Source organism: Lissotriton vulgaris, chromosome 7 (genome assembly GCF_964263255.1).
Source record: "Lissotriton vulgaris chromosome 7, aLisVul1.2, whole genome shotgun sequence".
NCBI lineage: Eukaryota > Metazoa > Chordata > Amphibia > Caudata > Salamandridae > Lissotriton > Lissotriton vulgaris.
In genome coordinates this window covers 601,890,593-601,911,033 of record NC_141695.1, presented here as the reverse complement: position 1 = coordinate 601,911,033, position 20,441 = coordinate 601,890,593, and the positions used below count along the sequence as shown (strand labels likewise).

The 20,441-nt window shown below is 47.6% G+C and overlaps 1 protein-coding gene across 1 annotated transcript in view; it reads right to left on the bottom strand.

The window, feature by feature from the left end:
• Window positions 1-20,441, bottom strand: part of FBF1 (Fas binding factor 1) — a 615,519-nt gene that overhangs the window by 126,408 nt on the left and 468,670 nt on the right. Inside the window, exons 25-26 of the mRNA XM_086930722.1 lie at window positions 3,345-3,467; window positions 2,027-2,212 (exon numbers count right to left, since the gene is read on the bottom strand). Coding sequence (XP_086786848.1) covers window positions 2,027-2,212; window positions 3,345-3,467 — 309 coding nt within the window. The remainder of the gene's footprint in view (window positions 1-2,026; window positions 2,213-3,344; window positions 3,468-20,441) is intronic.

The following is a 20,441-nucleotide window of genomic DNA, read 5'->3' as shown; positions in this document are numbered from 1 at the left end:
CTGGAGGAGGAGCATCAGCAGATGTCTGTGAGTTCGCTCTTTTATAAGCGTTGGAAACTCTTCGGGAATCAAGGATGAGCTGTTCTTTAATAACACTGTATCAGAGGGTGATGGTTTATATTTTTGATCAACCCTGGGTGTTCAGATTCGTGCACAAACCCGATCTTTAAAGATGTCATCTGCATGTCTCATCATGCTTTTTAACATAGGGAGACTTTGACTAACTGTGTGTGAAGACTCTAGTGTCTCAAATAAAAAATCGTCATCTAAGGCATCTTTATGCAGTGTAACCGCATGATATGCTGCTGCCCTGGAAATTAGCTCCAGATAGGATATGTTATCATCTGGAGGTGAAGGTTTTGTAGGGTATAGGTCTGGATCATTATCCAAGGGTGGATCAACATTGTAATCATTCCATGGATCTGTAGACAAAGGAGCACTGTCATTATTATCATCATCCCCATCTCATAAATCAGGCTGTATGTGAGGAGATCCCTGTGGTGTTATGTGTAATGGATCTGAGCCTGGCAGTATTGGTAAATGTGAAGATGGTGGTGGTGGTCGAGGGAAAGGCGAAGTAAGATGGATAGGACTTGTAGCAATGTCCTTCTTTTTCTTGAGGGGGATCCTGTATCCGGTGTCCTCTAAGCTGACTTTCCTTTTGGAAGGAGTTTTGGCTAATATGTGTCCAGTGTCTGGATTAATATAAATAGTTTTTTGCTGTGGATCCAATCTGTCTTCCATAATGTCTAAGATTGGTTCCAAGTATCTTCTTTCAATTTTGGCGCTGAAAGTTTCAGTGCTGAACCGACCTTGTCCTTGGAAGCGGAAGGTTTTGGCTCTGAAGCGGCTTTTTATTTAGAAGCAGAAGGGATCAGCTCTGAAGGGGACTTTTGATTTGAGACTGAGGATTTCGGCTCCGAACCAGATTTGTCTTTTGGAGCGCAATGTTTTGGGTTCGAAGACAATCTGTCTCGACTCGATCCTGACCTGGAAGGCTTGAGTACTTGTTTTGGTGCCAGGCCCGATGGCTGGGCATCAAAAACGTTGTCTCAGTGCCAGCCAAGGCCCGAAGGCAGAGGTGGTGCCAAAGCCTTATGTTTGGTGAAAGATAGCTCATGAGGTACAGAGTGTTGGTACTCACGACACCCTGTCCCGCTGGAATGTCTTCGGATTCCAACTCAATCTCGAGGTCAGAATAGGATTGTTCGACCGAGAAGGCCTCCTCTTCTTCTGCAGCAGCCACTTCTTGTTCAGACTCTTCCCTGAAGAGCTCCGGAGCCTGTTGAGTGCTTTGGCGCTCCATTACTCGCTCGTGCCCGACGATCTCGAAGAGTCTTTTTCGATCTGAACGAGTGACAGGCCTCAGTGTCTTCTTCCTTGTGCTCCGGTGATAAGCTCATGTTGCAGACCTGGTGTAGATCGGTGCGAGGGTACTTCAAGCGACACAAAGGACATAAGTCCATTCCATCGGCAGAGAGGTGGATCAACGCGGCTAGGTCCGAAAGCCGCCCACTATGTACTCGACCGAAGAAGAGAGATTTTCCGAACGAATGGATACAAGAGAGAGGGAAACATGTACGATAACAATACCGTCAAGGGTAGGGTAGATTGCGCACCAAGGGATACCCGAAGAACGGTTTTAGAACAGAGCGCAGCAACAGACGTCCGCACCCGATGGCGGAAAGAAAACAATCTTACAATGGAGTTGATGCCCATGCACACGATCCCCGATACATTGACTACCTAGGATTACTAGCCCAACAATGGGGAATATTTCATACATGTGAATCTATAAGAGATCCAAATTCTGGAGATACGCTCTCCTCTTTCTGTTTCTGAGGTACTTTATTAGAATGAAACAATTGCTTACTTAGTCCCTGTGCCCTGAGAAGCACAAGAGCAAAAAAATGGCATGGCATGGACTTCTAACTTCTCCAAGACTTTTCTGAGTCTGACATTCGGAGGAACCTCCATGTTCTCGGCCACACTACTTATATGCATGCAGCACATTGTCCTTGTTTACCTTGGCGAAGCTCATGATGGCACCTTCCCGCTGTGAGTCGATCTGCAGAACACGACTGACATCCCGCTCTGCACGCTCTTGTATGAGTTTCTGCTGGGTGTGGAAATCAGACCACTCAGCAGCCAACTTTCGGCGTTCCTCGGCACATCTGTGCATGACCGACTGCTGCTCATCCAGCAGGGCGCTCTGAAAGGTCAGGGATAAAGAGCTAGTTAGGGAGAAACCAAAGATGTTAATAAAGAGAGAGTAAGATTCCAGATATGGAGGGAAATAGAGACCAACGATGGAGTGGGTATACCAGGGAAGAAAAGACTGAAAGCAAGGAAAAGCCAAAGTAACAGCAATGAAGTGAAAGAAGAAAAGAAAACACGAGAAACCAGGAGAAGAGAATACAAGAGACTGGGTATGGATTAAGAGAGAGAAGGAAAATATATAAGACCTTAGAAGCAGGAGAAAGGATGGTGACTACGGAATAAGGGGGATGAAAGTAAATTGGGAGAGGGGAGGAAAGGAAAAGGAACACGGAGAGAAAAAGGCAAAGAAGGATGCAGAAAAAAAGGCAAGAAAGAAGAGAGAGTAAGAAAAAAATGCTTTAAAAGTGTGCGAATGCAGAGGTGTCTTACAGCTAGCTTTCCATGATGGATAGGCAACTGTCTACTGGATATTAATAGAAAAAAGCCAAGTTTTTAAGCAATTTTCTAAAAGATGATTTGTTAGATTGAGATTTCAGGGCTAAGGGCATGGTATTCCAGAGTTTACACACTAAGAAGCAGAAACTTCTCCCTCCCCATCTGGGTTTCTTTATTTTGCAAACTGACACTAATTTGGCAGCGCCAGATCTTACGTTAAAATAGGCATGTGCTAGAAGAAGATGTTCTGAAAATAAGCTGAGAGTACAGGAGAAGGAGAAAAAATTGGGAAGGAAAAAAAAACGAGCACAGTAGGAGGCAGCAAGTAAAGCTGGAGGTAAAGAGAGAGTATGGAGGGAAAGACCACATGATAAGGTAAAGAGAAAAGGACGAAAGACAAAAGATAAAAACATGAAAACTGAATGCAGAAAAAATTAAGGAAGAAAGGTGCTTTGATAGCCTTTCATGGCCATGAAAGAAGTCCTGCAAATCAGGAAGAGAGTTTCTGGATAGTCCAGGGATGAGCTTTTCAAGCCTGTGGCAGTCAAACTCACCTGTCTTAATTTACTCTTCTCCATCTCTACTTGCATTTTCAACAAACCCGCATTTCAGAAATGTCCTGGTTTTCCTATAGAGCGGTCCACTCCATTCTATTCACCGAAGCTCAAGTAGCACAGTAACCTCCTTACCTTTGCCCTTTCCAACTCCTCCCGCTCCATGCTCAACTGCTGGGTCATGACTCTCCTTTGCTCCTCCAGTGAGCGCTGCAGTGACTCTACCTTGGACTGTTCTGCATTCACTCGCCAGCGTTCCTACAACATTTAACATAGATAAGCAACATTTATTAGAGGAATTTTCACAATTAATTACATTTTTGTTCTGCATTGTCACATCTTATGCTGGCTTTATCTCTATAATGCTTGACACCATCATTTGCACTACAACACGTGAAGAGCTCAAATAAGCATACAGCTCAGTGATAGGAGCGGACCCAAAAACATCTCCCATCAATGTGTGAAAGTAGGGTACTTAAATAAAAACACCACAAAAACAGGGGATATTATCACATTCTGGGGGTTTCAAAAGTTGGAGGAGTTCAAAAAGCTGTTAACCATATATAACCAACTGTTCCTCTTGTGGCCCTTTGGGACCCACTTTGATTGAATTAGTAACTTTCAGCACCAGCAAGCATCAGTGCAAAGCAGTCTGACTCTGCTTCTAAGCCTTCTTTAGAAGAGCTGATCAAGAAGACGGTTTCAGCTCCGGCACCATGTATGGTGTTGGTATCTTTAGTCTCTACTCCTAAGCAGAAACGGAAATGGGTGTTGGGTCCGTGGCACCATTTTTGGGGTATGTTGAAACTCCTTTGGGCTGTCTGAGTCCATTTTGAGGACTGCTAAGAAGAAAATTGCTTCTTACTTAACGACATCAGAATTTTCCAGATATTCCAAAGTCCAGATAAGAATATCTCAAGAGAAAGTAAGATTTGTATGGTTGTCTGCAATGTCTTGGCATCCTTTGGGAGGAATTCAGGACTTTCCATTAATTGGGGTAAATCCTTGGTATTTGTGCTGAGTGGTGACCCCCCAGTTCCCACCTCGGCATTGTCCTATACAAATCAATACAGTGGGGTTCCGGTATCTGGGGATTTAGGTTTCCCTTGATCCAGTGGCTCTGTATGACCATAACCTTCGGCCCCCCTTGCAGAGGCTTCGTAGTGACATTGCAAGAGGCTCCCCTTATCTTTGCTGGGGCGGGCAGCCCTCTTTAAGATGATGGTGCTGCCCGCTTCCTCTACGCTCTTCAGATCACCCTTGATATGGTGCCGGCAGGCTATTTCCGCGAGATCGAAGCGCTACAGCATGGCCTATTGTGGGATGGTAGACCGCGTATTGCGTTGGCTAAACTCACGCTTCCTTGTTACGATGGGGGCATTGCTCTCCCGGATGTCAAACGATACTACTGGGCTTCTCAGCTGGCGGCTATCAACCATGGCACATATGGCTCGGTTACAGATACAGGTTATGCCATGGATAGGTGGCTTCTTCCCGGGGGGAGGTATTACAGGGCACTGTACTCGAGGTCGACAAAATTGGGTTTGACGGGGCCCACCAAGCACGCTGTTTGGATCTGGCATGATGAAACGGACTCCCTGAGTTGGAAGGGGACAATTACTAGGGCCACCCCGCTCTTCGACTCGGAGAAACTAGGCCATCTTTGGAGGACGAAGGGCTTTGATAAGTGGGACCTTATAGGGATTTCCACAGTTGGAGATATGTGGGGCAAGGGGAAAATCAAAACATTAGAGGAACTGCAATCGGAATATAACTTGACGGGATCTGAATACTTCGGCTATGCTCAAATCCGACATTCACTCAGGGCGACACTGCCTGGGGACACGGACCCCCCAGAGGCTTCGCCTCTTGAGGACAGAATTGTGGATGGCCACCTCCCCGATAAAACAATCTCCCTCATATACAAGAAGTTGATCAATCACAGGGCTGATCCGCTTGCGGAGTTGAGGGCCAGATGGGTTCAAGACGGTATAGAACTTGATGATGTGGACTAGCAGTCGGCTGAGTCCTCCCCAAAGGAGGTGGCTATCCGAGCTAGGCTGCGGCTCATTCAACTTAAGGTATTACACAGGGTTTACATCACGGGCCCCCGGCTGGTACACATGGGAATGTCAACCTCGGGACTATGCCGACAGCAGTGTGGTCAGACTGTCACGTTCTTACACATTATCTGGGAATGTGAATATATTACAGCATACTGGTGCAGCATACATGACATCATACACAGAGTATTGGGAATTGCTCTAAGGCCAGAGGCAAGGAGGTGCCTTCTTAACATATGGTAGCCCACAGATTTGAACTCTGCACAGACGCAGTGAGCTACACTGGGTTTCATGCTAGCAAAAAGAAATATTGCCCAGTTATGGGGCACTGAGCAGCCACCCTCGCTGGAAGTATGGGAAAACAACTTAGACTGGTGCATGTTCAGGGAAAAAACTGTGTCCCTCGCAAGGGGGCACCCTCATAAATGGTAGTTGATATGGGGACCCTGGAATCAGTATAGTGTATTACCTATACTTATGGGTGAAGAATCTTCCAGCAACACTGAGGAGTTTCTACACATGTATGTATACGTTTTAATAGTACATATGGGAGGACCTGGAGGTAGTCCCTAGAAAAAGGGGCAGACTTACTATAAAACAGGATGGAAATTAGGGAAGAATAAGAGGGGCTTAGGGAGGGATGTCACTCTCCACCCACACAAAAGTAAACCCACTGTTATACACAGGGGGTGGAGACATGCAACTTACACTTTTGTAGTAGATTTACATTGAGTTTGTGAATGCCGGAAAGTAGCACACTAACTCAAAAGTGTGAATTACCTTTGAGAATCAGGCCCCATGATAGTAGGCAGATAAATCACTACCTAAAGATTAGGAAGATTCTGTATTGTTAATGCAATGCCAGTGGGGTTAATACTTTCTCAGAGTTCGAGTTTCTGTCTTCCTCTTTAGAGAGGGTTACACTATTTGCAGGAATTGGGAGGGTTCGGAAGATGCTGAATGTCCCATTCCTCAGCCACCAAAGACATTTTAAATTCATTTTATTTCTTCTATACAAGATGAGTCTAAAACGTATGAGATGGTTGAAAAACCCTCATTAGGTCTGTCTAGCTCAACTCCAACTTTTTGTCAGAAGCATGTGTGTGCATTGAAAGGATAGCCACAGTCACACCGCGGCCAGGGCAGACTGGGCTTCAAACATGTTTCTTTTACCTGATCTGTAAGTGCTTCATTTAAGGAAGCACTATTTCAGAGACCTATGTATCTACCAAACTTTCAGTAGATAAAGATGGAATGGCTCATCATATCTGCTTAAGAGTTCCTACTATTGCTTGCCATCAGCAATTTGAGGGGGTTATGGTCTATCTGGAGCATGAAATGGGACCCAAAATGTGGGGCCTTAAGTGCTATGAAGCTCATACAATGGCAAATCATTACTTTTCAAACCCAGTCACGTTCTACAGAGAAGATTCTCCAACTGATAATGAGCAGGGGAGGGATTGACCAGCCATCTTAAGTGTGGCTAGAACAACCACAACTCTCTTACATCCGTCCGCAACAAAGGGAAAGTCATAGTCAGCAGCCTTCTATAAACTGCTCAATGCCAGTTCCAGGACGTCTTTCAGCAATTCAGGAGAATTTCTTGGGCTAGTTCCTTTCTGCAGCAGTAATCAGGGATACAACTATGGACCATAACATTCTTGTAGAAGTCTGATACTAAGAAAGGCTCTCCTAGATGCATGTATATTGGGGACCTCCAAGTTCTGTCTTTGTCTAAAGAAGCCAAGTTTATAGAGAAATCTAAAGACAAAATATTCACTGAAAAGCTATGCCTGTTTTTCACAGTAGGCTGATGTTAGTTTCTTCCACACTGAAAAAATATCAATGAACCTGCCCACACCAGCATAGAGTGTTGTAAGAAGAAAAACGTCTAATGTAATTGTAGATGAAGCTTCAGTTGCCGTCTTTTGCTTTACTTCTACTCTTCCCCTAGTAGGTACTCTATACAGAGGCTGCCTGACAAAACATTGGTGCATACACAACTAAGATATTTGAAGGCCTGGTAGTACTGCTGTATCCGGATGACATCTATAAAACTATATGGTTGTCTACATAGGGTGCTTGACATTTTCCAAAGTGTGGTGTACCTTATCCTCGAGCTAGCCTTATCTATCCCGGGTCTTGCCCAAAATTTTAGTCTGGACATCCAGTGGAAAATATTTACAACTAAAATAGCATCTTATTGCCAATGAAGTGGCCATCGCTAACGCAAAAGAATCCATGAAGTTTGTACCAGAAGAATGCTATGTGTAGGAAAGACCAAGCCACCAGCTGATTTAAAACCCCTGTCTACTCAGGTCAACAGCCTTCTTCACCAAGTGCGACTTTAGATAATGGTACTTGACCAAAATAAGGGTCATATGAATAGAACTTAAAGTCAATAACACAAAAGCGAAATATTTATTTTACTTATGTGAAGATTTTATTCAAAGCAGGTGCAAAAGGCAAAGCAATAAACTGGGATGGAAAATTGTGATTAAACCTGAAGAAGGAGAAGAGATATATATGGGCAGCCGCGGTCCGTGCATATAACAACGGTGGGGCTGCATGGGGTTGGACACTTTCGAGGGATGATGCAGAGGGGAAATTAAATAAATAAATAATTATCCCTTGGCATCGTCCCTTGAAACCCCCCCCCCCACACACACAGCTCCACCGCCCCGTTGCGGTTACCTGCATGGACCACGGCTGTATATGGGTAGAGCCAAGAAGATGCACACTTGTTAGAGAAGGTGAACAAAAAAAATTAGATGTGCCAAATGGAAGAGAACCAACATTATAGGGAATTGTTTCAGTGAAATACATACTATGATTTCTTGCATTCAAAGAAGATGCCTGTTATGTTACCGTATTTTCCGGCGTATAAGACGACCCGGCGTAGAAGACGACCCCCTACTTTGCCAGAAAAATTTTAGGTTTTGTGCTATACTCGCCGTATAAGACGACCCCCCACTTCCAGCGCAGCATAGCCATTCCGAGAATGTACCGGTATTTTGAACTTACCGTATTAGTCTAGTCCTCCTCCCTGTGGGTGAGCAGTAAGGCTTTATCAGTGGGCAGTGGGTACCTATAAGCGTTTATTTTACAAACTCAAAGACTGAACGCAAACAAATTGGTTGTATAAACAATCTTGCTTTACTCGGAATATTTTTTATTTAAAACCATATCAAAAACTGTCACTTCTGAATATACCGGTACGGTACGGCAAACATAAATTACGTAGTGCATGAAACAGTGCAAGTGGATTAAACGTTCCATAACTTCCCATAAATCCAAGCGATTTCTACAGGATTTACAACGTTCCCTTTAAAAGCCTTCAAAATCCTCCTCTTCGTCATCTGATCTCATAAGTAAGTCAATGAGATCTTGTGGTACATCTGTAAGGCAGTCATCGTATGGATCTTGTACCAATTCCGTATCAGATGATGTGGTCTCTTCTTCGGCATCCTCTTCACCTTCCCACAGATAGTCGTCCTCCATACCATCTAATGAATTTGATATGCCACACTTCTTGAAAGACTTTATTACAGTCTCTGCATCGATGTCGTTCCAGGCCTTTATAACAAAGGTGCACAAAACATCCAACTGTGGAGCACGCATGTTTCCTCCTTTTGTGAATGTTTTTTCACCGCTAACCATCCACTCATTCCACTGTTCTCGGATGCGATCTTTAAATGGCTTGTTTAGGCACACATCCAGTGGCTGCACCAACGATGTCAGTCCTCCAGGTATAACTGCAGCATCCGTTTTTAGTCTTGCCAGCCTTTGCTTGGTGCTGGGAGTTAAATGAGCCCTGAACATATCCCACACCAGTAGACTACGCCTTTGTAGAAGTCCACCTGGTCGCCTGCTCTATACGTTATCAAGCCATAGCTTTACCCCTTCTTCATCCATCCATCCTTTCTCATTCACATGCACAAAACAACCAACAGGAAACTTGAGTTTCGGCATTGTTTTTCTTTTAAAAATAACCATTGGTCTCAGTTTGCCACCATCAGCTGTGCATGCAAGTACCACTGTGAAACTGGACTTCTCATGTCCTGTTGTTTTTATTAAAATTGTCTTTTCGCCTTTTTGATGGACAGTTTTGTTGGCAATATTATCAAAATTCATTGGAGTTTCATCCATGTTTCCGATGCTACTTAGCGCATAGACATGTTCATTGCGCAGCCTAATAACGTAGCGATGGAAGCTATGCATTATGGCATCAAGATCCGCAGGTAATTTCTGGGCAATTTTTGTCTTTTGCCGCAATACCAGATTATGCCTTCCCAAGAATCTGGTACACCAGGATACAGTGGCCTTAAATCTGTGGCTGAGATCTGGATTAGATTTGGCCCACTGAAGTGCAACCAATCGGATTTTATTTCGGGTCACGACATACCCGCTTTGCCGATGCTCGGCCACCATGTCTGCTACATGCTTTTCCAGTTCTGGCCAATGTGGGGTGCCTCTTCTTAGTGAACACTTGCCCCTTGGCATACTCCGCAATGCTTGCTCATTTGCTCTCCAGGCCCGAACCATCTTTTCTGTCACTCCATATTGTCTAGCAGCAGCACAGTTATTATGTTCCGTGGCAAAAGCCACAACTTTAAGTTTGTAACTGGCTTCATATTTCCTTCTTCTTGCCACTGCTGGAGCCTTGCTGAGTTCTTGACTGCCAGCCATTTGCACTGGATGCGCTGCAGGAGCCTTGCCGGGTTCTTCGCTGTCTGCCATTTGCACGGAATGTGGTGCTGGAGCCTTGCCGGGTTCTTGACTGTCAGCCATTTGCACTTGATGTACTGGTGCTGTACAGTATGAACAGGTGCAGAGACTGTCTTCAACACCACACGTACGGTACGGCAAATACGCTATCTGGTCACGAGACTGCCTTTCCTCTTCGCAACAACCAGCCAATCACGGCAAGTGCTCTACTGCCTTCGGTAACATTCGGGAACATTCTACAGTCCCCTTTCTATGCCACGCCCATGCCAAGGGGAGAGGTGCGCGTGCCAAAACGTGCCAAACGTGCCAAACGTGTCAACACACTGGGCGCTGCCATCTTCGGCGCTGGCTGCCCATTACCATGTACCGTGTTTCGGACGTCCTGCTGCCTCGTCTGCCTGGGGATGTGCAAGCGGTTGGAGGCGCGTGTACAGCGGCAGCGGCAGTCGAGGTAAGACTCATGGCGCCATTTGCTCGCTTGTGAAGCGGTTTGACACCTTCGAGTGAAGTCCTTGCTATGAAAAAAACGCTCGCTTTCGATACTTCATGGCGCGGGGCCTGGGTGTGGACGTTGCCAGGGTCGGTGGCTGTATTTTTTGACATAAGGTGTGTTGTTTCTTGTTATTTCCTATTGTGAAGCGGTCTGACACCTTCGAGTGAAGTCCTCGCTATGACAAAAAAACGCTCGCTTTCGATACTTGCACAATTCATGGCGCGGGGCCTGGGTGTGGACGTTGCCAGGGTCGGTGGCTGTATTTCTGGACGTTGCCAGGGTCGGTGGCTGTATTTTTTAACATAAGGTGTGTTGTTTCTTGTTATTTCGTATTGTGAAGCGGTCTGACACCTTCGAGTGAAGTCCTCGCTATGGAAAAGCGCATGGAAACATACCATAAAATTTTGTACCCGGCGTATAAGACGACCCCCGACTTTCCAGAAAATTTTAAGGGGTTAAAAAGTCGTCTTATACGCCGGAAAATACGGTATGTTAAAATTATTTATACCGCGCTCACTGGTTAGAGGCGGCAGACCCGAGAGCAGAAGACGGCCCGGGACCAGGGTTCGATTCCCTTCGCGGCAGGTTTCTGGACCAGGGTCAGCGGACTCGATAATTCTCTCGCCTCGGTGCCCACTCTGATCAGCGATCACACTCGGCAACTCTGGGCATTAGCTTGCCTCATCTTCACTAACGGCCCCACCAGACCGCCGGGGATGCCTGGTCTCACCCTGGAGATACCCATTAAGGGACCATCTCTCAGGGAAGCCAGGAAGGGTTTCGCAGCGGTCAAAGCGCCTTGGGACCCTACGGGTAAGTAGTGCGCTATATAAATGCCTATACATTTACATTTACATTTACATTCACCGAAATGGTTTCATGCCTTCACTTGAATATTACAATTGCAGCAGCTCTAGTTGGTCATCCGGACCAATTACTCCCTTATTTACCCCTACCTCCACAACACCCGCCAGGTTTTGCTCCTTCAGGGCCACTCAACATAGAGAAGAAATGGTAATGGCTATGGAGACCACAAAATCATCGATACTTCACAATCGGCAATTTCAATCCTGATTTTAGATATTGGTATGCCTACATCCCAGCATACGTATAAGTAGTGTACCTTTTCCGTCTTTATGTGCTGTTGAAAGCAGAATATATCTTAACACACATAACTTTGGTGATTTGAAGCAAACTACGAAATCTAGCGGGTAGCTGCTGCACGGTCTTTCCCGGACGCTACAGGGGTAAGTCATGCTGCCCTGGCTGTGGCTGGCGCCCCAACCGCGCTCTGTCTTTGCTCCCCAACAAAGAGATCGATAGTGTTGGGTATCTCTGCAGGCTGTTAAACACCAGGTCTGCGTGCAGACACGCAAAAGACATTTATGACCTCCTCGATATGGAAAAGCCACTTTGTCTTATGCTGACTGAGACGTGGCTGGGGGAATTCTCAAATCCTGATGTTGCCATGGCTATTCCGCCGGACTACAAGGGAAGGGGCGGTGGAGTGGCACTGGTGGTGAAGAAATGCGCGCCATGTGCTATTCTGCCAGTGGATGATATTCGCGGCTCTGAGTCCCTTGCCTTTTCCATCACTCTGGCACCTCACCAATCCTTTAAAGGATTATTAGTATATAGACCACCTGGTCCACCTGGAACCTTTTTTGAAGACTTCGATTCGGTTTTATTGGGACTGGCTCTGAAAGCAGAACATTGTATTGTAGCTGGGGATTTCAACTTCCGCATGGATGATCCGTCGGACCCGGACACCATCAAACTCTTGAAGGCTACGGCCCCTCTGGGCCTGATCCCCCACCTTCGGGGGCCAACGCACGACAAGGGACATACTCTTGACCAGGTCTTCTCGACTTCTCCTCTGGAGGTGAAGGAGATTATCCCGGTGCTATGGTCAGACCATAGGCTAGCCAAATTTCTGGTTAGAGGCACAGCAAAACCGCCTAATCCCGTGTCCCAGCATCAGGGACGAGTCCCCAGAGCATATCATCGAGTGACCCCTGCGATGCTGGCTCAGGCCGCCCTGGATCACCCTTGCCCCCTTTCAGGCGACTTGGAGAAGGACTTGGAGTCTTTGCAAGCATGGCTATTAGATAGGCTGAACGATCTTGCCCCGGTGTTGGCCCCCCGCTTAACATCGAAACGGGTTTCGGCTCCCTGGTTCACTGCGGCACTGTCAGTCGCTCGGCAGCAGTGTAAGGCAGCCGAAAGAGCCTGGCGATCACAATACGACTCTGTGGCAAGGCTGACCTACAAGATGGCGGTTAAGGCCTATCACCGGGACATTCGCCTAGGAAAAAAAGCCTACCTTGCAGGGAGGATAGAAGCCGCCTCCAACTCCTGTAAGGAGATTTTTACCATAGTGAGAGAATTTATGGCTCCGCGCTCCAATTCATCCCAAGGTATGCCCTCCAAGTCCTGGGCTTCCGATCTTGCAAACTTTTTCACCAGCAAGATCAAACTTATCCAGGACTCTTTTCCACTGGTGGCGCCCGTGGGGCTGATCAATCCTGAGGATGATCTGTACCTTCCGGCCCCGCTAGGTCCGATGCTGGCCGTTTTTCCACCTATCTCAGCCCCTGCTTCCTTAGCGCTTATGGGCAATCTTAAATCTGGGTCGCCTTTGGACCCCTGCCCTGCCAAATTTTTGGCAAAAATGGCGGAAGTGATAAATCCGCTGGCGAATCCACTCCTGAATCTCTCGTTGAACCAGGGAGTGGTTCCGCAGGCCTGGAAGCAGGCAATGGTCATCCCTTTGCTGAAGAAGCCTGGTCTCGACCCTAAGGCTCCGGTCAATTACAGGCCTATCTCCCTGTTGCCTGCTCTCACGAAAATCTTGGAGAAGCACGTACACACGGTGCTCTCCAACTTTCTGGAAACACACGAGATTCTGCATGCCACCCAATCCGGCTTCCGCCCAAATCTCAGTACAGAGACCGCGCTCCTAGAGGTCTCAGAAACCATTAAAGGGGTTCTGGACACTGGGGGCAAAGCCATGCTGGTGATGTTGGATTTGTCGGCGGCTTTCAACACCGTCCCCCATGACGGCCTTCTCGCAAGACTCTATGAGATTGGCCTACGGGGGACGGTGCTCAGCTGGTTTTCATCCTTCCTAGCTGGCCGCCGGCAAACAGTCTGGGCCTCCCCAGACTCCGCCGTGATGCTGCCATTGGGAGTCGGGGTCCCGCAGGGCTCTATACTGAGCCCGATCCTTTTTAACATCTTCATGACCCCTTTGGCGGCGTTGGCGGAGTCGTTCGGGGCCCAGATCGCATCCTACGCCGACGACACCCAGCTCCTCTTTTCTTGTAAGAAAGGAGGAGACTTTGATGGAGAGAGTATCCGGTATTGCCTTGGGGCTGTTTTTAAATGGTTCCAGCTGAATAGCCTTAAGTGCAATTCCGATAAGTCCGAGGTACTCTTCTTCGGGTGCGTTACGGAGCCAGACTGGCAAGCTTGGTGGCCCATTAACATGTTCCCTCCATCCTGCTCATCCCAAGTTGCTAAGAACCTGGGGGTCAAGATGGACAAGGGTCTGACGTTGAGATCCCAGATCCTTGGTGTGACGGGCACATGTTTCGGCCTCCTCAAGATGCTGCGGAGGTTTCTGTCTCTTCTGTCTGAGAATCACAGGAAGCTGACTGTACAGGCTCTGATCGGCTCTAGGCTGGATTATTCCAACGTCCTTTACCTAGGCCTGCCAGAGTACCTGTTGCAGCGGCTCCAAGTTGTGCAGAACGCGGCCGCGAGGGCCATATATGGCCTTAACAGGCGAGCCAGTGCTGCCGGCCTGTTGCAGACCTTACACTGGCTGCCCATCCGTAAACTGATTGCTTTCAAGGCATTAACTTTGGCCTACAAAGCTCTGCACGCGGTGGGAGCTAAGTACCTCCAAAGGAGACTTGCCTTTTACCATCCGGCTCGCTCTCTCAGGTCAGAATCTCTGTTTCTGGCGGCTGTGCCGCGTGTGAAGAGAGCTCTCATTGGAGGCCGCTCCTTTGGACTGCTGGCGCCACAGCTGTGGAACACCTTGCCGCTGACACTCCGGGGAGCCACCAGTTTACTTGCATTCAGGAAAGGCCTCAAAACTTGGCTGTTTGCCCTCTAGGCTGTTTCCTGTTCGCTCTGTTCTTTTTCTGCTTTCCACCTTGTTTTTATTACTGTGTTGTGTTATTTTGCTGTAGGTCTCTTTATTTAAAGCGCCGGGACACTCTTTTTGAGTAGCCGCGCGCTATACAAAAATAAATATAACATAACATAACATAACAGTTGTTAACACCCTGTCTGATTGCATCTCATAGTCATATTGTGTGTGCAGATTGCCATCTGGTGTGTGCTTCTGAGGATTAAAGAAGGCTGTTCGGACCTGCAATTTTCTTTCACTTAACTGTAATACTGGTTCTGCATCGTAGGAATCCTCACTGAAGTCATAAATGTAGAATAATTTGCACCAGAATACTCATCTCTCAGAATACTTATGTAACATAGTTCAGTGTTGGTGGATATAATTTGAAAAAAGAGCAATAAATATGTTACCTCCATTTTTTAACCCCTTGCATGCTGACGGCCCCCATCCGTCATGCACTACGGCGCTCGTGTGCTGATGACGGCTGGGGGCCGTCATAAACCCGCCCACTCGCGATTTTGCCGCACAGGCGCAGAATCGCGGCAGCATGCAAGGGGTTAAAATGTAGGTAACATTTGTTGTTTTCTCTGCGATTATTATTTTGAAAGACCTACACTGAAGCATCTAGCACAATAATGTACCCCTCAAAAACCAGAGAGTCTTAAACTTCCCCATTTCAGGAGAAAAATGAAAGTAAAGGAGGACTGCAAGGTTAAGAATGCATGTGGTTAAAAAGGCATACTGCCCCTTTAAGACGTCAGCAGCTTTGTGTTTCCAGCATGCATTGTGCTAGACACTATGTTAAGCAAATAGGTTTTTAAAAACTGCTTGCCCAACTATAATGTCCGCTCTAGTACCTACAACAAATCTGCATCACAACAAAGTTTAGTGACCACATGGATTGATTTCCATTTGGTTGCTTTACCCATATCTTGTGAGGAGACATTCTTTAACCAAGGAGCAGTTGCTGCCTTCCCTCTCGTGACATGAGCTCTGTAAAGGATTTGTTGGCTTGTTGATAACAACACATAATACATGAAACTATCCATCTAGTAATGGTTTGTTTTGTAGAACCCATCCCAGTATGGAGGGGATCTATAATTAATGAACAGTTGATTAGTGTTTCTCATGTCCTTTATCCTATTCCTAGCTAAATAGAATTATAGGACTCTTCTAACATTCAAAGATTGGAGTGACCTCTCTACATGAGTGGTACGATTAAGGGAAAAAGTACAACAGGAAATAGCCTGGATGATATGAAAATCCAAAACTACCTTGGGTAGGACATTTGGACTTGTTCTTAAGATAACTTTATTATGTATTATGTAAGATGTAATATGGAAGATTGTATAAGGCTCAATTCAATGTAAAGCTCGAAGGTCACAGACCCTTTTTGCGGTTGTAATCCCTATCAAAAAGCCCCTTTTCATGTTATATGCTGACATGTGGCCTTATGGATTCTTTCAATAGATTCAGTTCCCATGGGAAAGAAGGTTTCCAGCTCGGTGAAAACGTTTCTCCAAACCTTCCAAAAAGTCTTTACTCTCAGGGATGGGGAAAAGGACTATTAATTTGGCCCCTTTCTGTATGTAGTAACTGCAGCCAGGTGAAGTTTAAAGGAGGGATACTGTAGGTTTGAGTTCGCCAAGAAAAGCAAGATTACAGATTCTGTGCAATGAATTAGATTGTATTTGGCTTTCAAATACCACGAGACAAATCTTTTCCAACTGCAATTTATGACCTTTTTGGAAAAGACATTTGGACGTTTGGCTTCTTTAAGTATAACCATACCTTCTTGTGATAAATGTAGGTGCATTTACTGTATGACCTCGGGTGTCGTGAAGCGAAATTCAATGATTGTATGAAGGGGTGAGGTATTCTACTTTGCATCTTCCATAGAAGATGAGGTCTACATGGCAGTTCCTTGAGTGGTACTAATGACTGTTGGGAGAGTTTTGAGAACCCCCATCGCCTTGGCCATTCCTGAGCTATGAAAATTATTTTACAGTTTGAGTGCCTTAGCTATGCGAGTAGTTTTGGAAGCAGGTGGAAAACCATACAGACATTTTTTCGACTGTTTCATTAAAATAGTATTGCCCAGTGAATATGGCTCCCATACTCTTGACATGATGTTTGGACATTTTGTGTTTAGTTTTGTAACAAAATATCACTTTGTGGAAAGCCTGTTTCTTAGAAAATATATATAAACATTTTTTTTCTTCAGGATGAGGTGAGCATTTCCATTACTTCGGTCAAACAGTCCCACATCACCCCTAGCAGCTTTGATTGCAGACCCAGGGTATATACCAGGAGGCCACTGTGATTGGTTCTTCATTCCATATTCCACTCAGTGGTGCATCGCATCCACCGCAGTTGGACCAGTTTCTAGTGACATCTAGTGGGACCGACTTATGGACCAGGATATCAACCTCACGTGACCCAAATGTAAACCCGGAATGAACCAGGATCTTGTTATTACCTCTCTCCCCTAGAAGTGACACTTGTCCCCGAGGAAATGTCTCTCTTGCCGTAGGATAACATTTGGGTTTTGCTATTCAGGAATTGTGCCACTATCCCTCTCTTCACCTTGCTCCCCAGATTGTTAACATTCCAAGTCAGGAAGTTGAGCTCCCCCTTGTTACTTGTATCTTTGCCTGCATTTTTTGTTTGTATGATTTGTGTACGGTCTATGCTGTTGTTATGCGTGTTCTGCTGTGTCAGTCAACCCACCATCCACATATAAACTCCTCACACCCCACATCCCACATCCTCTTGCAACGGGTCAAAAACTACCGGCACCCCAAAAAAGTGAGGGGTTTGTCGGCCCTTTCTCCTCACCAAACCTGTAAGTGAACTCCAATCTTATAGGCTCTCCCTCTGATGTCATAGCACAGGATAGCCTGGTCTAATAAATGGATGCGTGGTCATGCAGTCCCTGCCTCTGCTATATTGTTGCTGGCCCCGTTTGGGCCTGCAAGCATTCCGCCGCTTGCCATGTCATCAAAGTCTTTTTGCCTCCAGCTCGTTCCTCTTGTTGATATTGGCCTCTCTATTCTCCCGGACCAGTCACTAAGAATCTCTTTTCTTCCCTGGTGAGGGCGTCATCCTACCCCTCCTGTCCTCCACTCTCCTTCCCTCTTGCTACTCCCAGGCCTTGTCTGTACACTCAAAGAACAAGGATTTTCCCTTCTAGACTACTTTCCGTTTCGCTGGGAAGTTCATCATGTATTGTGCCCCACACTGATGCAGCTTCGCTTTTACTTTATCGAAGGATCTCCACCTCGCCTGGACCTCATGTGTGTAGTCTGGGAAGACCATTATTGTATGGTTTTCAAAATGTAGAGGGCTACGCTGGCAAGCTGCTTTTAAGATTTGAGAATTTGGGCTATGAGTGGTTTTGACTGGGCACCGGTTTGGCGGTGTCCCCGGCACGCACACTCAACTGTAAAGTGCGGTGAGAATCCCTCCAGTTTAATGGTAGTATGCACAAAGTTCTCAACTTACCACTTGACTGGTTGGCCCTCCATCTTCTCTGGGAGACCCACAGCCGCGCAGTGGTCGCGCAAGGGGCAAGCCTGTCTGCGCCAGGACCTCGCCCAGCGCCAGAACCCCTGGCGAACGCCACGGCACCGGACTCCGCTACGATGCCGGCACCCTCCACGAACTCAATCCCGGACGAGAACACACCTGATTCAGGGCCACCCCAAAGCGCACCCAAGGACCTTTCACCTGCTGGACCTACAGCCTCGCCAGCATTCGCCCCGCCAAACCACCGCCCAGGAATGAACCTAACCACCTCAGATACATCCTCCTCAACACCCGCTCTGCCCGCAAACAGGCCGTTGAACTCTGGAACCTACCCGACTCGACCTCCCCAGACGTCGCCTTCCTGAAGGAGACCTGGCTGAACCCCGCCTCAGCACCCGTACATCGTCATAGTCATCCCGGAAGGCTACAAGATCACCCGTAGGGACCGCTCCAACGGAGTAGGAATCGCCATCATCCACAGGTACACACTCAGAGTCTCGACCAACACCAACGACATCCTCAGCACCGCCAAACACCTGCACTTCCAGATCCACACCGACCCCAACACCACCCTCAGAGGAACCCTCGCCTCCACGGACTACATCCTCCTCGGGGACCTGAACTTCCACCTTGAGAACAACAATGATACCAACTCCACCACCCTGACTGACAACCTTGCCAACCTAGGACTCAACTCATCACAACACCCACCCACGCCGCCGGGCACCCGCTCAACCCCATGTTCTCTGCAAGCCCCCACGTCTCCTTCAGCCACACCAACGAACTCCACTGGACCGACCATCGCTGCATCCACTTCACCTTCAGTAAGCCCACCACGCACCACCGCACCCAGTAGATGCCTCACCGCAGCTGGAGCAAAGTCACCGATGACCAGCTAACCACCACCCTCGCCCAGAGCCCACCTGCCGACCCCACCAACACCGCAACCTCAGGCAATGGATTCCCGACTGCGCCAAAAACCTTGCTCCTATCAAGAAACCCTCCTACAGTAACACCAGCAAGAAAGCCAGCTGGATCACCGAAGACCTCAAGACCTCCAAACGGACATGCCGAAAACTGGAGAAGTACTGGCTCCGCGAACAAACACCGGACAGCTGCGCAGCCCACAAGAACGCCACCTGCAGATACCATCACCTCATTAGAGCCGCCAAAAGGGCCTCATTCAAAGACCGTCTAGACAACAACGCACACAACAGCAAAGAGCTCTTCAACATCGTGAAGGAACTCTCCAACCCCAGCTCCAACACCAACAACATCTCACCCTTGCAAGACCTGTTAGACTCATTGGCCACCTTCTTCCACTGCAAGATCGCCGACATCCATGACAGCTCCAACGCCACGACCAACCCGACAACCACTGAGACCTCCACCCCCTCGACCACCACCCGCACCAAACGCCTGCTCTCCTGGACCAACATCAGCGACGACGAAACCTGCAAGACATGAACACCATCCACTCCGGATCACCACATCCTCAACAAAGCTGTCACAACCATCGCACCCCATCTCAGAAAGTAATCAACATCTCCTTTGAGACAGCAACCTTCCCGGAAAGCTGGAAGCACGCCAAGATCAACCCCTTACTCAAGAGCCCCAAGGCGGACCCCAAGGACCTCAAGAACTTCCGACCCATCTCCCTGCTCCTGTTCCCAGCGAAGGTCATCGAGAAAACCGCCAACAAACAACTGATCTGCTACCTCGAGGAGAACAGCATCCTGGACCCGTCCCAGTCTGGGTATCGCAGCAACCACAGCACCGAAACCGCCCTCATCACCACCACCGATGACATCAGGACCCTGCTGGATAACAGAGAAACAGCGGCCCTCATCCTCCTGGACCGGTCAGCCACCTTCGACACGGTCTGCCACCGCACACTGCGAACATGCCTCCCCGACGCCAGGATCCAAGTGAAGGCCCTGGACTGGACCACCTCCTTCCTCTCCGGCAGAACACAGAGCGTCCACCTCTCCATTTCTGCTCCGAGGCCACCGAAATCGTTTGCGGCGTACCCCAGGGCTCATCCCTCAGCCCAACGCTGTTCAACATCTACATGGCTCTTCTCACCCTCGTCGCCCGACAGCACGGCCTCAACATTATCTCCTACGTCGATGACACCCAGCTGATCCTCTCGCTCACCAAAGACCTCCACACCGCCAAAACCAACCTACACGAAGGAATGAAGGCCGTCGCCGAAAGGATGAGGAACAGCCGGTTGAAGCACCCCCTCCATGACTAAGCAGGTCAACGCTGTCTCCTCC